General features: G+C 36.0%; 1 protein-coding gene across 1 annotated transcript; it reads left to right on the top strand.

The window, feature by feature from the left end:
* The first annotated feature begins 8,593 nt into the window (after positions 1-8,593).
* LOC142357401 (long-chain-fatty-acid--CoA ligase 1-like) lies at positions 8,594-12,071 on the top strand. The gene is made up of 4 exons (XM_075409046.1): positions 8,594-8,801; positions 9,248-9,368; positions 9,758-9,981; positions 11,583-12,071. The coding sequence occupies exons 1-4, from the start codon at positions 8,757-8,759 to the stop codon at positions 12,069-12,071; spliced, it is 879 nt and encodes a 292-aa protein (XP_075265161.1). The 5' UTR covers positions 8,594-8,756.
* The last annotated feature ends 204 nt before the right edge of the window (positions 12,072-12,275 follow it).

Genomic DNA, 12,275 nt, shown 5'->3' with positions numbered 1-12,275 from the left:
TACAAAACAAGCTCTTTTCGATAAATATTTATATTCAAAATTGAACTATTGATAAAAACTGATTTCGAAAAGCATTTTAAAACTCAATTAAATATTAGTATCAAAGTATTAATTCAAAAGCATACATGAGCTTCAGCTTCTCTGAGTGTAAAACAGAATATTTCAAATTAATCAGTCAATCAGTCGTCACTAAAAGTACTAGTATCAGATATGAAATCATACAGGAAATACAAACAAAAATAATCTGCAAAAGGAATAACTTCTCAGATTGCTAGTTTAGTTACCATATAACTCAGTATGTCTTCTCAATTTGCCCGATGGAGGACACATTTTTTCTTTCTTGTCATCAACTTCTGGCTTTCTACTTCCCTCTCTCTCAGGGTTATTGACATCAGGAGCCCTTCTCTTGACTGTCTTTTGTGTACAATACGCCGGTTGCTCACATTTGAGGGAAGTTTTTTCAGATATTGCTTCAATTGCATCATGAGAAAAAACATGATCTTGGTTATCTGCACATTCATCGACTACTTTACTGAGGATGGTTTTGGCAGACTTGAGTGAAGTATTTTCAACAGTCGATGCTCCCTGTACTTCTTTCATTGTATCTTGTCCAGTTTCTGTAGAAAAATACAAAAAGGGGACTGCCTTGTCGCAATTTTTGCTGCCAAACTCGAGCTCAATTGCGTTCTCTTCCTCTATACTTGCAATGATACTCTCTGTCAATGACCCATTTTCCCAGTCGTCACAATCCCGATTTGGTTTCTGCACCTGCAAGTTGTCATACTCGTCAGACACACACCAGAGAAATTTAAGTTCTCTCTCCTCCTCAAAAAATCCCAGTTGATTTTCATACATTGGTCTATACGACAACTCATAGTCACAGAATTGCTCACGGACTGATCTGCTGAGTTCCATGTTGTCTGACACTTGCAAATTTGTGTTTTCGATGCGGTTTTTGTAGAAGTCTACAGTTGTCTGTTTGTATGGAACAGAGACTTCAGGCAAATTCTCGATAGCAATAATGAAGACCAGGAGCTGCCTCGGAATTGAGAATGGAGGATCAGCTACCCAGCCGTAGCAAGTTTTTCTCTCCTTTATAATTGCAACATCATCATTGAAATCGGGGAAGAAGATGTGGGCTTTGAGATTTTCGTTCAATATCACAGATTTGATGTTCATTATTTCAGCCTTTTTTTGGTTGAAGACGGTTGAAATACTAAAAAAAACTAAAGCTAAGGACAAATTACCCGTATTGGTGAATCTTTCTCTCTGAAGAATTAATATTTTATTTGCGAATGAGTATGATGATGAAAATAGCCATTTGTTTGTTTTTCTTGCTTGTTTTCATATTTCATAACAGAAATGACTTACGTGGAATGGGAAATAGGAAGAGGTCCTGGAGATGACGAATATTCACTGAAGGGTTTATAAATGATAACTTGGTTTTGCAACAGAAGGAAGAAGAAATTGTCTCAAGATAAGAATAAAAGCTAGCTTTTGTTGAGCTGTTGAACAGAAGGAAAAAAGAAGCACAATGAATTGGACTTTTGTTTATACAGTATGATAAAAACTGAAATCATTATGACGCAGAAGTGACGTAATTATTACGATACAATGAGTAAGAATTATATCACGTGAGCTCTGCATGCTTTGATAAAGTATGAAAAATCATATTGCCATTAGTGTGGATTATATTTTGTTCACATTAGTTCAATGAGCCCATACAATGCCTGGATATCCGCAATTGTGACAATCATACGAAGCAGTTGAACAACACTTTTTCTCAAAGAGGTCAGTGACCCACCTACATGGATGAGATCACCTAATTAATCGTAATTGTTGGACTACTATGATTAAACTGATGCATTTTATGACTAATTTTAAACGACAGTAAATAATTCGTGACAAGTTTGTGCTCATAAAACCTATATCAATCAGCGGAGAAGATTGATCATCACAAAAGACGATGTCTAAAGTTGATGTTTGTCAGGTCACTAAATAATTGGATTGTCGGGAAGAAATTTGATAAATACAGATGATGGCAAGGTTGTCTAATTTATATGTTTTGGATAAATATTTGATGAATTTTTGTTATTTCGTTTTCTATTTGGGTATTTTTTAAAAATTCTAACAAATTGGGTGGAGTTTGGTTGTTCTTTGACGAGATATCTCCACTTTGTGGTAAAAATCGGTATTTTTCGGAAGATTTGGGTGTTCGTTTGGCAATTACTGTGCAGTTTTTGCTAGACCTAATTTTTTTTGGCAGGAAATACGAATTTTTGTTAACATAAGAATTGTGTATTTTTTGCTCAAAATGGTCTATTTCTGGACTAGAAACGGGTATTTTTGGGCTAGAATTGGTTGTTTTGGTACGAATTTGGTATTTTTTTCAACATTTTGCAATTTTTGGCAATAATGGGATGTTTCGTGTCAAGAATTGAGAGTTTGTTGCCAATAAATGTGTTTTTTTGAGGATAGGTGTCTCTTTTTCCTTTAAGAATTGGAATGTGTTATTGAGGGATTATCTTGCTAATCCATTTCGTGTGAACAGTTTGGACATCATGCGTTGAGGTACGTCTTTGTAAATTGACATTTGTAAAGTGTAACATGAGAAAACGTGAATGACCTAACTATTTTGCTGTTAAGGCTCTATCTTGCTCATCCCCTTCCTGTAAACAGCTTAGGCATCATGCTGTGAAGTACGTCTTGGGAAATTGACATTAGTAAAGTGTAATGTGGGAAGGGGTCAATGACCTACCTAATTTGTTATTAGGGATTATCTTGATGTTGTACCTAGATGTTGTACCTAGATGTTGTTTGAAATAATGAATAGGAGTAGTGGCTTATATATGAGAAAGCCAAACTAATTTGTTATTGAGGGATTATCTTGCTAATCCCTTTCGTGTGACAGCGTGGGTATCTTGCTGTGAGGCGCATTTTTGAAAAGTCGTACGTAACTGTAAATGAGTCATCCTACCTAATTTATTATTACAACATTATTCTGCTAATCCCTTTCGTGTGAAAAGCTTGGGTATCATGCTGTGAGGTACGTCTTTGGAAATTGACATTAGTAAAGTCTAATATGGTAGGGGGTCAATGACCTGACTGATTTGTTGTTAAGGCACTATCTTGCTAATCCCTTTCGTGAGAACAGCGTGGGTATCATACTGTGAGGTACATTTTTGAAAATCACGTCTAACGTACGTAACTGTAAATGAGTCATCCTACCTAATTTATTATTAAAACATTATCCTGCTAATCACTTTCGTTAGAAAAGCTGGGGTATCAAGCTGTGAGGTACGTCTTTTGAAATTGTCATTAGTAAAGTGTAATATGGTAGGGGGTCAATGACGTTACTGATTTGTTGTTAAGGCACTATCTTGCTAATCCCCCTCGTGTGAACAGCTTGGGAGTCATGCTGTGAGGTACGTTTTTGGAAATTTACATTATTAAAGTGTAATATGGTAGGGAGTCAATGACCTTACCAATTTAATATCAAGGGATTATCTTGCTAATCCCCTCGTGTGAACAGCTTGGGTATCATGCTGTGCGGTACGTCTTTGGAAATTGACATTAGTAAAGTGTAGCATGAGAAAAGGTAAATGACCTTACTGATTTCTTATTGACGGATTATCTTGCTAATCCTTTTCGTGAGAACAGCTTGGGTGTCTTGCTGTGAGGCACGTCTTTGGAAATTTACATTAATAAAGTGCAATATGGGAATGAGTGAATGACCTTACTAATTTAATATTAAGGGATTAACTTGCTAATCCCCCTCGCTTGAACACCTTGGGTATCATGCTGTGAGGTACGTCTTTCGAAATTTACATTGTTAAAGTGCAATATCGTAGGGGGTCAATGTCCTTACTGATTTGTTGTTCAGACACTATCTTGCTAAACCCCTTCGTGTGAACAGCTTGGGTATCATTCTGTGCGGTGCATTTTTGAAAATCACGTAAACCGTGCGTATGTGTAAATGAGTCATCCTATCTAATTTAATATATAAACATTTTATAGCTAATCCCTTTCGTGTGAACAGCTTGGGTGTCATGCTGTGAGGTACGTCTTTGGAAATTTACATTAATAAAGTGCAATATGGGAATGAGTGAATGACCTTACTAATTTAATATTAAGGGATTAACTTGCTAATCCCCCTCGCTTGAACACCTTGGGTATCATGCTGTGAGGTACGTCTTTGGGATTTGAGGGAATATGGGCTATACGTAATCTTTATACATAGGTACGTCTTTTTACCCCCGCCACTCTTGCTCACGATATACTACTGACGGGGAATTCTCGTGGGCTAATTTTAAGTACCATGTTTTTGAATTTTAAGAACAGGCCGCGTCTCGATGGGTTTAACGCTGATATAATTGTGTTAGTTTTGTTGTTCTGAAAACTTATCTGGGTTGCAAATCTGATCTCCAAGGTATAGATAAATGGATAGGAAAACTAGAATAGGGAAACTATGAATGCAACCTCCACAAACAATCTTTATTTTACCTTTAAGGAAACCGACTCAATATAAGTCTCTCGAATAACCAAAACGGAAACTTTTCAGAGTCCGAAATTGGAAAATGATTAAGATGAAAACATATCCGAGGACATAAGTCCGAATCGTTTTTTAATATTATGTGAACATATTCAAACTTCTATAGTTTACGTGAAATCAAAGTAGTGCGCACTTAGTGATTCCAATAGTAGTAAAGTTTTCATTTCTTGACTAAACTAGCAGAAGGCCAAACACTTGAATAATGTTGTACTATGTCATTTTTTAAAAGGTGTAATAAAGTTAAATTCATGAACTTGGTGGTTTTTTTAATTATTCGTGAATTGGCCTGTATACACTTTAGGATGATAAGATTGACGTTGATTCTTGATCACAAATTCTTGATTAAAATTTGAATAAAGCCTTCTTGTAACTCCTCACTTTGTCAGTGTTGTTTTTCCAATGCTATTGTAATTTCATATTAATGTAAGTAAGTTGGACATTGTTCTCGACGCTCATTGGGTGAGACAAAAATAACAATTTTGAACTCCTCTCACCTTTTTGGGTGCCAAATTTAACAAGAATAGCTCCCCTACAAGCAACTATGGATGTGAACAAGGAGGCTCGGTAATGTGCGTTTGCACATCAAATTCCGACCCCGCTCATCTACGTTTTCACTTAATTGTCTACAAAATGAGGAAGAGATAAAAAATGAACATATCAACATATCGTTCAACAAACTACTAAATGAATAAAGCAATCTACCTTAGAGGGCCTATGAGACCTATGACTATCATAATTTGTCTACCAGAAAAGACGGCGATAAAAATCAAATAATTACAAATATTACGACCAAAACGTGTTGTCCATTTTTTGAAGATCATTAATAACCAAATCGAAATGGCATCAGATTAAACTAACAACTTATACTAAGCAGATTAACCTGTACTTCATTAGAAAAATTATAGGACTTTTCCTCAATGCGACTTGGTAACAAGTCGACAAGAAATGAGCAAAATTGCAAAGTTTGAAAAAAAACATAGCTTTTTTTAAAAGAATTGATTTCAAACTGATTAGAAACATTATGCATCAAATGAAGTCAAGGAGAGATTCTTTTATAACTCCATAGAGAGCGATAGACCTTTCATTTACGAGGATACGTCATACCACTACAAAAGAAGTTCAAACACGGGCAAAAAGGAAAAATTTGCAGGAAAAAATTTGCACGAAAACGATGTCCCTGCCAATTAAACTTTTAAACTTTAAGTTCACACTAAAAACGTTAAAAATCTTTGGTTGCGTTTTTTTTTCAAATGACCAGAAGACCACTCAAGGTTGTGATACTGAAAATTCGACAAAAACCTACAAAAATAGGCGAAAAATCACGAGTCTTTTATAAAAAATGGTTGTACCAAGGACAAGGACCATTTGAGGAAAATAAAAATGTTGTAAAAAATTGTAGCTCAATGGATAAGGTATGTACCTTGTCTGTAGCGATGCTAAACTACAATTTAACGGAATGAAGAGTAGCAAATCTCAATAACTCATTGTCTTTTTTAAAAGACAAATATTTTGGCAAATCTCAAAAATTCATTGTCTTTTTTAAAAGACAAATATTTTAAAAATTCATAGCCATGTAAGCTTCCGACTAAAATAGTCGACAGTTTATCTTGCGACTTCTCGGAAAACTAACTGCGACTGTTATGAGTCAGACTAAGTCATAAGACTATGAAATAACATTAAATACAAGCTGAACTAAAAAAATTCATAAACAACTTTACAAAACCACATTGTTGAAGCCATATTAACAGCGAGGACATAAAATCTTCATTTGTGTCTCCTTTGATCATCATAAAGTCGTTTTGTAAAATGACAGCAAAAAGAACCACAAAAATTGAAAAGTATCTAAATTTCACAAAATTCTTCTGAACCAAATTGTCTAAGCCCTGAGTACATTAGTCAAAACGTTTAAACAACAGGAAATTTATTGTTTGTTTCAACAAAACATTAAGGAGACCTCTTATTAATGAGGCTAAATTACGCAAATGATACAAAATTTTAAAATACGAAAAAAACATGCAAACCACAAAAAAAAAGTCGAAGAATACTTTTACTCTTTTTTTAGAAAGTTAATTTGAAAGTCAATAAAACCTTTAGTTATATACCAATGTCAGTTATTAAGTTCATTTGTTTGTCTGTAGTTGGCCACTGAGGCCTTTAATTATCCAATATTTGGCATACAACAACAAAAATAACAACAAATAGAGGGCAAGAATAGAAAACTCTATACGGAAGAAATTTTGATCTCTATTTACTGAGAATAAACCAAAAGTTTTCTGAAATTTAAAAAATTAACAAGTTCAAAAAATCACTGAATTTTTCTTAAACCAAATAATATCGACATAGAAGGCCATGCATTAGGTGACAACCCAATGCATAGTACAGGTTCATTTGCACCTTTTGAGGAAGCCATTTGGATCTTTGAATGGTTAGACTTAGTAATCAGACTTCAAAAAGAACGACAATTTAAGGCAAAACACAAGAATTCAGTTAATGTTTACTAACTCTTCCTCAAAGCCATAAAAACCCTCAGGTTCTCTGAAAACAAAATATATGTACATTCGGCGTCTTTTTTACGTAAATGAGAGCTGTCTTTAATGGAGCCGTGAATAATAATTTTGTCAGTAATTAACTTTGAAAAAACGTAAGCAAAATATTTTGAAAAAAGGCAGCACCAAAACAAAAGTTTATGATTGTAAGAATCCATGTTAATATCAAACCTATCCTTGATTTTGCCGCGCGCCCAATAAACCGCCCATTTGTTCCAAAAGTTTGGGAATTAGTCCATTTGTGGAGTGAAATGCTTCAAATATTAAAGAAACAACGATGAATTTTGCATAATTAACGAGTTAAATCTGCAAAAAAAAAGACAAAATTTTAATTACAGAAGACTTTAATAGGGCGCCTAATTGCAACTAGCGCTATTTTGGAGATTAAGGAGTCTGCGTCAAGGTTTCTGGCAAACTTTAACAAAGTGGGCCAAAAAAGAATATTTTGTGACATTTTCTGATGAAAAACGTTCGAATTTAGAAAATTTAAAAAAATTTTAGCCAAAAAACTTAAATCAAACAATTCAGCAACGCTCCTCTATCTCTAAGGTAACAATAACAATCTACCGTTAAAAAATTTAATTTAAATTGAGTATATAGTTCCTCCCTCCCCACTTAAGTGGGGGTCGGAACAATAAATATCATAATGGCCCATTTTAGATTTGGTGCTTACAATTTAGCATCTCTATCATTTAGCATTATGTCTAAATAGTAGTTGTGGCTAAATTCTCCGGTTCCGTGGATCCTCTGTTAGCAAAAATATGCTTGCACTAACGTGTAAAGGTTACAATTTTTTGTCATTACCCCTCTCAAAAGACAAGAATTCCTTGAAGTTGAACTTGTCAGAACTATGCTACCTTGTATTTTCCTTCGCTTTAAGACATTTTCGTAACAAAATGTCAAAGTTGGCCGCTATTGTACGTGTCAATAAATTGTGTTTGACATAGTGTCCATTAATGGAAATTTTCTTTGTTTAAACGCCGCAACCATCTTCGCTTATACAATTTTGTTTGTGTAGCTAATATGCTTATCCTCGCAATTACACCGACAGCCAATACTTATAACATCATTCACAACTCTGACACATTTCGATTAGCCGAATCCAAAAAATTCAAAAATTAAAACTTACATTTTGAGAGTGACAACTATCAACTTTTCTGAGCGGCGAGTTTGTAAGGACCGACGCTTGACAATTGAATTTCAGGTAAGTAGGTCAATCTCAAAAGGTTTTAAAAAAGTACGCTCGAATTTAGAAACTAAATGTTGGCAGTTAACGCGTTTTTTAGGTTAAATTTTGTGTTCGAACAGAGCCACCTTTTTGATGTTTCCCCCTTTATCCTATTTCAAGGATTTTCTAAAAGGCCAATGCATTTTATGCGCGTCGAAAAGTGTCGAATAAGCGGATAGTTCGGTTAAAAGGTTAAATGAATGAGCTAATTTGTTTTTGAAAAGGCTAGACAATTAGTCTATAGACATCTTTTGTTTTCTTTCTCAGAGAAACGATCTTTTGACATCTGCTGCCGCTTTCAAACCAACTGAAACAACTCGTGCGTGTCGTAACTTGGAACTAACTGAAAAACTTTGAACAGCCAGATTGTGTGAAGATTTTCCTATTTGAAATCTACAGAAACAAAGGAAACGAAACAAATCAATCAGCTATGACGATTCAACACGGATTCGAAAACCAAACCAATGTTATCAATGTAAGTTATTTTTTATTATTAATTAGCATTTACAAATTTGTTTTTAAAGTTATTTAACAGCCAACGCTAATTTGAGAATATTCGATATAGAAACGGACCAAAAAGGAAACAAGTTTAAACCTTTAAGGAAACAGTGCTCGAAAATTTTCAGAGGGAATTTTAATTTTTTTCTGATTTTAGATTCGGTATGTTATTGTATATAATACCAAGTGTTCAATTACTTCAGTTATTGACCCCTGGTACGTTATACCCCTCGCCAACCCCCTCCCCCAGTTACAAATACGCGTTATTTAGCAAGGCACTGAAGCAATCACTGATGATATAGCACTCTAGTTGGTCAAATTTTTGGTTTAATAATCATCAACATACTTAACACGCTTGTAGTCTAAGAAGTTTTTATGAGATGATTGTGAGTAAAGTCTGAGATAACATGATTTTGTCTTTAGGAGGTGGAGAGGATCCGGATTTCGAGAGAATGTCCGGAGAACCACATCATGACCGAGTTCTTTCCAGACATGGAGAAGCAGACACTCCACTGTCTCTTCCAAAGGGGCCTCAATATCTCAAGTTAGTTCAACATTTTTAGTCACTTAATCCAACTTATCTTAAGGTGACAAGCTCAGAATTTCTCCATTACAAGAGGCACTCGATAACGAGATAGTTGGGCTAACAGTATCCGCGCGGGTGCTACATATCGTAATATCTAAAGGAATACCGGTACATTTCTGATTCAACTGTATCACCATGAAACAATTCATTTTTATCTATTCATTTTCTGATCTGATAGTGCTGTTGTCCCAAAACTATCTTATATCTTAACTATCATTCGAGAGTTTCACTTGTAACATCGAATTTTGAATATTTTTATCGGTATAACTTAAACAAACAAACAAACAGTACCTCAGCGACTGGTTTTAAATGGGATGCCTTAGAAATATGATTGAATTATTTTTCAGGACATAAACCCTGCCTGGGATCCCGAAAGCCCCCCTCCGCCCCGGCCGAGTCTCCGTCATCTCCCTCCCCTGGTGAAGATGGGGCCACCTCGAACGAGTACCAGTGGAAGACATACGATGAAGTGAACAAGTTATCCCAGATGGTGGGATCAGCTCTTATCCACTCTGGCCACTGTCCCAGGAAAGAAGAAAAGATCGGAGTGTATGGAACCAATCGGTGGGAGGTGAGTTTCGAATCCGTTTACCGCTTGAGGTGCTCATTAATGAGAAGGCGCGCTCATTCAGGTGATTTTTGGGCAATGATCAGACTCGTGATCGGTCATGATAATACTTTAGGCTGACTCTTTCTGGGGTCCTCGTCCCTGTAATTGTAAAAAAACAAACTCCAACCCTGCTGTGTGTTTTCATTATCTGGTTATTGGCACAAAACTCAGGGAAAGTACCAAGGACACAAAGTTTAATTCTAAGACATACAAGCTGAATGATTCGCGCGATAGTAACGCGCTATCACATTTTGTAAACCTTGATTAAACTGGACTATTAAAAACAAGCAATTTCATGGGAAGGACCTGGAAGCGATTGTTCGAATTATCGAGGAATATCTCAATTGAATAGAATACAATTTCTGAGGGCATCAATCTCTATCGATTGAAAAATCTCCGCAATTAGAAACGTGACAACCGAGCAGGTTCCAGGGCAAAGATTTTGAAGCATCAATTTGTTTACCTGCGGCTGCATGCGGATTTCGGCAACCCTTGTTTCTGGTCATTCTTGACTGCAGCTCTGCTGTGGCACCTTGAGTTATACATGTGTGGTCTTGTTTGTTACTGAGGAAAAATGTACCACAAAGATAGCTCAAAACAATGAGAAACTAATAACCCCCTTCAAAGTAAACGCAGGTGTTCGACGAGGCAGTGCATTCTGGCATAACTCTATGCTGCATGGCAATAGTCGAAATACTGGTCTCTCGATATATAAATTGAAGAATTGAATCTTAGAGGCAAACAATGTACCACACTTTGCTTTTTGCTGACAAAATAAATCTAAGTGAACTAGAAGCGATAGATGTATGGAGTCAATGGCAGTGTTATCCAAAAAAGAGTTCATCATTTGGATTGAGATAGAACCCAGCAAAGTGTAGAAAGATTGTCGTTCGCATATGCACGTAAAACACGTCGGATGAAGGTTCAAGACTTTGTGTCCAGGAAAAGTTTTACCTGAAACGATTTACACGGTTAGCGAGCGTAGATACTAAAGTTAGTTCAAAGCTGTAGATAATCGGGGCTGCAACAGACAGACAAAACTTTGATTATTTCTGTTTACATCATGAAGAGATCGTGCTTCTTGACCCTCTTGTAAGGAAGTATCTTGATTAAGCTATTGGGTCTATAATTTTTTATATTGCAGAATTACTAGGTGCTGTTGTAGCAAGTTTTCATGTTTTTTTTAAACAGAAACTAAACTATGATATATCAGTGCCACTTCATCCATTGTTTATGAGGACGTTGAGGATTCAACTTTTACTTATTGCGGTTTATGGAGCCTGGTACCATTTTAATATAAAATTTTTATAAAGCTTCCTGATTTATTGAACAGTCAATATATCGCTTTTGAAACAATGCAAAGGTAGCTTTTGAGCCGTTCAAGCTATCCAATTAGCGTGCTTTCGTTCCTGAGTTTTCACAAGGAGCGAACCTCTGTTAACTGATTTTTCCTAGAACTCATTTGGTCATCTGAATAAAGAATTTGTCTCTTTGCTTTCATGTTTCTTGAATAGCAAATAATTGTTCAAACTTTTCCTGGAACAACTGATTTGCTGTTTCAGTGGGATGTCACCCAGATGGCCTGTAACTCCTTCTCAATGGTAACAGTGCCTCTCTACGACACTTTGGGAATGGAAGCAATCTCACATATCGTATCCGTTACTGAAATGACGACTGTCGTTTGCGACAATGAAGACAAGCTAAATAAACTTCTCAAATGCCACGATCAATGCCCCAATCTTTCCCTGGTTGTGGTTATGGACCATTTATCATCCGAAGTGACTGCGCAAGCTAAGCTCGAAGGTATCAAAGTAACAACATTCCAGAAATTTTTGGAGACTGGGAGAAGTAATATGCATGCGTTTGTTCCACCGTTGGACGCTGATGCTTTGGCACTGATTCTGTTCACGTCTGGAACCACTGGAATGCCGAAGGGTGTGATGTTGACAAACCGAAATGTCGTGGCAGATGTCGGAGCCATGCTGGAGCACTACAAGGTACAGTGTCTGGACAATACCCTAAGTTTTCAAGTTATTAGACCGACTAATTAGAATAATCAAACATAAGAGGAATATATAATTTGCAATAGCCACGAGCATGCTTCAATGGCTCGTGGGAATTGATATGGAACTAACACAAACGAACGAGATCCAAATGAACAGTATATTTTAATTATAGCTGCGAAGCTGTAAGCTGAGAGTAGCTATATTGCGGTGCTCTTGGTTTTTTACAATTCAAAGAATTTGAATTGTATT

This window comes from Convolutriloba macropyga, unplaced genomic scaffold, assembly GCF_964194025.1.
Source record: "Convolutriloba macropyga unplaced genomic scaffold, txConMacr16.3 SCAFFOLD_5676, whole genome shotgun sequence".
Lineage (NCBI taxonomy): Eukaryota > Metazoa > Xenacoelomorpha > Acoela > Convolutidae > Convolutriloba > Convolutriloba macropyga.
The sequence above is the reverse complement of the archived record's forward strand: the minus strand, read 5'-3'. Positions and strand labels throughout refer to the sequence as shown.